This window comes from Montipora foliosa, chromosome 1 (assembly GCF_036669935.1).
Source record: "Montipora foliosa isolate CH-2021 chromosome 1, ASM3666993v2, whole genome shotgun sequence".
Lineage (NCBI taxonomy): Eukaryota > Metazoa > Cnidaria > Anthozoa > Scleractinia > Acroporidae > Montipora > Montipora foliosa.
This window is the reverse complement of record NC_090869.1, coordinates 50,901,410-50,905,037: the sequence shown is the minus strand read 5'-3', so window position 1 is coordinate 50,905,037 and position 3,628 is coordinate 50,901,410. Positions and strand designations below refer to the sequence as shown.

General features: G+C 38.7%; 1 protein-coding gene across 4 annotated transcripts in view; it reads left to right on the top strand.

Moving 5' to 3' along the window:
- The window catches only part of LOC138000629 (myb-related protein A-like), a 32,097-nt gene extending 28,865 nt beyond the window's left edge, over positions 1–3,232 (top strand). For all 4 annotated transcript variants that reach the window (XM_068847198.1, XM_068847189.1, XM_068847180.1 and 1 more), the window contains exon 15: positions 389–3,232. In XM_068847198.1, coding sequence (XP_068703299.1) covers positions 389–526 — 138 coding nt within the window. In that variant the 3' untranslated portion in view covers positions 527–3,232. The remainder of the gene's footprint in view (positions 1–388) is intronic.
- The last annotated feature ends 396 nt before the right edge of the window (positions 3,233–3,628 follow it).

Here is a 3,628-nt window from a genome sequence, read left to right as displayed (position 1 = left end):
CAGATCATGTTTGTACTGGAAATAAAGAGGAGTGATGCTGACAGTACTTTGTAAAATAAATCGGCTGTTCGATTACCGTGGTATTTACAAAGGTCAATGAAATTGACATGTTACAGGCGTTTTGGTTTTTTAAATTTAGTGCGAGTGGCCTTATTAACGGGGTGAAATTATAAAGGATTCTACTGTTTGGGATTTAAAATTGTGGCCGTTGGCCGTATTAACGGGTGACCGCATTAACGAGGTAGGTTTTCTATAAGAGAATGTATAGCTGTTTCGCCGGGCCAAAATAAAGTGGCCGCAATAACGAGGTGGCCGTGAGGCGGGGTTCCGCTGTAATCTACAACATCCTAGAATTTGATAATCCGAATTCCTAACTTTGTCTTTGCAGTTTGATACGACTTGGGAACAAGTGGCTTGTGGAAAGACTCCGGATCAACAGTTACTAACTCAGCAAGCGCATCAGTTCTTTGCCAACTACAGGGCAGCTGCTCGCACTCTTCACTTCAGTACAACCACTGTGGCGTAAAATTTCAGAGTTCATTTGTTCACTCGTACATACACATGCTTTCTTTTGAGCTAAAAAGCTGAAAGGAAAGGCATGCAGAGATATATATTTACTTTGACGCAATAACGTCCATACAGCCTCGCGCGTCAGCACTTTTCACCAACAGCCAGAATCGTAAGTTCAAATTCCGATCAGAAGTCTTGTTTTTCACTGCTGTCAATCACTGTAGGGGGTGGGAGGGAGGGGCAGGTTGATTGGTCACATTCAGTGTTGTAATTGGCTGGTTTAATTCCACGGTGTCAGTTTTGGTCCACCAGCTGCCAAGACCAAGGTGATTGACAGCAGTGAAAAACCCCGAGTCTCCTCTCCCGTGCCTGGCAATCACACTTTTGGGCTAATCACACTTTTGTGATGGTTTGAGTCGCTATCTCGACCGTTAACCAAAACGTGGGAAATGTATAGTATCCGACATAAACGCTAGGCGAGAAGAATGTCTACATTTCTAATTTTAGGTACAGGGTTAAGGATCATACCTATCCAACTATTAAAAACAAAAAGTCGCGGAAATTTACGAGGTTGTGTAAAATTACGCGGTAGCTTTCAATTTTTGCACAATTTTGTTTGTAGTTTTTAGCCAGGAATTACAGAAAAGATGGTGACTTAAACTGTGGAGCTTAGGTATTATCGAACCGATGTCTACTTGTAGGTCTATTCCACTTCGTGCTCTATTGCATCAGGCACTCTTTATACGAGCTTAAGCATGGACTTATTATCTCATGTTATTTGGACTAAGGTTGAATGTCTCTTAAATATAGTGCGACACCATTTCAGTCTGTTGGTGTGTGAAAGGTGGTTTGGCCGTTAAGATCAAAACCTCTTCTGACAATTTCCACAACGATATTTTTTATAGATCCTCGTTGGACAAAAGGGCTTTTTAGTTGCAATTATATTTTACGATTTTTCGTTAATGAATAACTTTCTCCAATGAGATTATGTTCTGTCGGCCACGCAATGTAAAGAAAAATGCTTTAGATGGAGAGCAGTTGACATGGCTGTTCCTTTTTGCGATTTTCAAAGAACGTGGCGATGAAACTAGGAGAGAGCTTATACCATTGAAAACTTCTTTCGCAGTAGTTTTTACTGTGGACGTTAATGGCATCTTTCCCAGGTAGAGAGATTTTTTGTCCAAGTTTCAGATGTGTCGGAGAAGGTTTTTTTTTTTCAGATTTTACGCCAATGTTTTATGTAATCTGTTTTATAACCACTTGCAGGACAAGCGCCGTTGTCTTTAAAATAAAAAAAAGCGTGTTAAGAAATCAACATTGTTTCAAGCATTTGTGCGCTATGTACATAAAGGTATTTTCTAGTTTTCTTAGTAAATATATTTCAATTTGTGAAGATTGGTTTTAGTGTTATTATTGTGTAATATACCGAAATGAAAATTAAGCAGAAATATAAAGTGTCTATTATATATCCAAACAAAGATGTTCATTAATTTAGGTAGTACTTGAGTAGTAATACACATGTAGATGAGAAATTTGTGTTGGTCTGTGGTTTGCTATAAACGAATTGTTCCATAGGGGTTGTTTGCACGGAGTGGAGAAGGGAGGTGCTACTCTAATTGCATGATTTTTCAGATTATATGCATAGGGATAACTTGAGACCCTTTAACCAATGGACTTTCTAAGACGAGAAATAAACGAATGAAGATCTGGAACCATGTAAATTAACTCATCTCTTCTGTTCAGCTGTTATAGGTAGCAGGATGATACTTGCTCCTCGTGCAAATGGACGCAACAAATCCCAACATTGTTGAGAGTTGTTGGCCAACAATGATGCTTCCGTTTGCATGGGTCTTTTTCATAATTTTATTGAAGTTGCTGATTTCTTCGTAAACGAAACTTTTTTTGATCTTTTTTTCGTGTAGTTGCATTTTCAATCTTTGAAGGCCAGGCATGCTAAAGAGGCGTGACGCTCTTCTTGAAGACCGAATAACCGAACTTGAAAATAATCGGCGCTTCCCGTAAGCATAATTTTTGTATCTGTTTTGTTTAAACAAACCGTTGAGTGTTTCACTCCTGGAGTCTTCCGTTCTCCGTGATAACAACTCCCCTATAACGGAAATATTCAAGCCGTTTACATGTCAGAATAGATGTTTCAAGATTTGCCAGCAAGGTCTCTTTGAGGACGAGACCGCGTCAAGATTGTTAGCAGATAGCGGGCGACTCAAATAGTGTATAGTTTTCTCGTTCTCCGAAATTAAACGGTTTTTTATTCCATACAGGCGTGCGGTTTTGTTTATAAATAGGTTGTTTGACAGCGATATTTGCAACAGTTTGTTTTTAGATGAAAGGTTGGTTAGTTCGATCGAGTATCACGTCTGAAACCATTGTAAACGATAGCTAATCACTAAGTCTTGTAGTAAGTAGTAATGTAGTGTAGTTTTGAAATTAGTACTGCAGTTCGATTCTTGAAGAAATAAACGCAGTCAGATTTTTCCAAAGCTCATAATATTCATTTGGGTTAACTTTTGCATTTCGCAGAATCTTACCTTCTGTTGGTGTATGTTCATGAATTAATCTAGATCTGATGTGTGTTTCTCCAGTTATGTGTATTGAAATTTTTTTGTTTTTCAATTTCAAATTGCATTATTTTTTACAATCAAAACGGTTTTGTATGTAAATACATTTTTTCTTACTTTTGTACAGAAATAAAGAATTTTTAAGAGAGTTTTGTCTTAACATTTTCTTAAAATAATGAGAAATGCCTTTGGTGAAACATCGATAAATCGAGCAAACACAAAAGAACCAGGAGCTGTTAATAAGCAGCTATAACGCCGGCGCAAGAAAAAGGAAAATTCCATTTGTTTGCGTTTCCCTTTTTTTGTATATCTCACGTGCGAACCGGTGAAACGTAAAGGCGCCCGCAAACGAGGGCATGTTGCGGAAACAGTGTCCTGGAATTTAGAAACATCTTTGCTTCCCGGGAAGCAAAGTTCACTTTTGCAACAAATGTTTCCTCTGCGCGCAAACGGGGAAACATTTGCGGACGCCTTAAAGCGCAACGTGAAAAATACTCACTCCTTGCCTCTTTGTGGCGTCACCTGTAGTGAAGCGAAGGGAG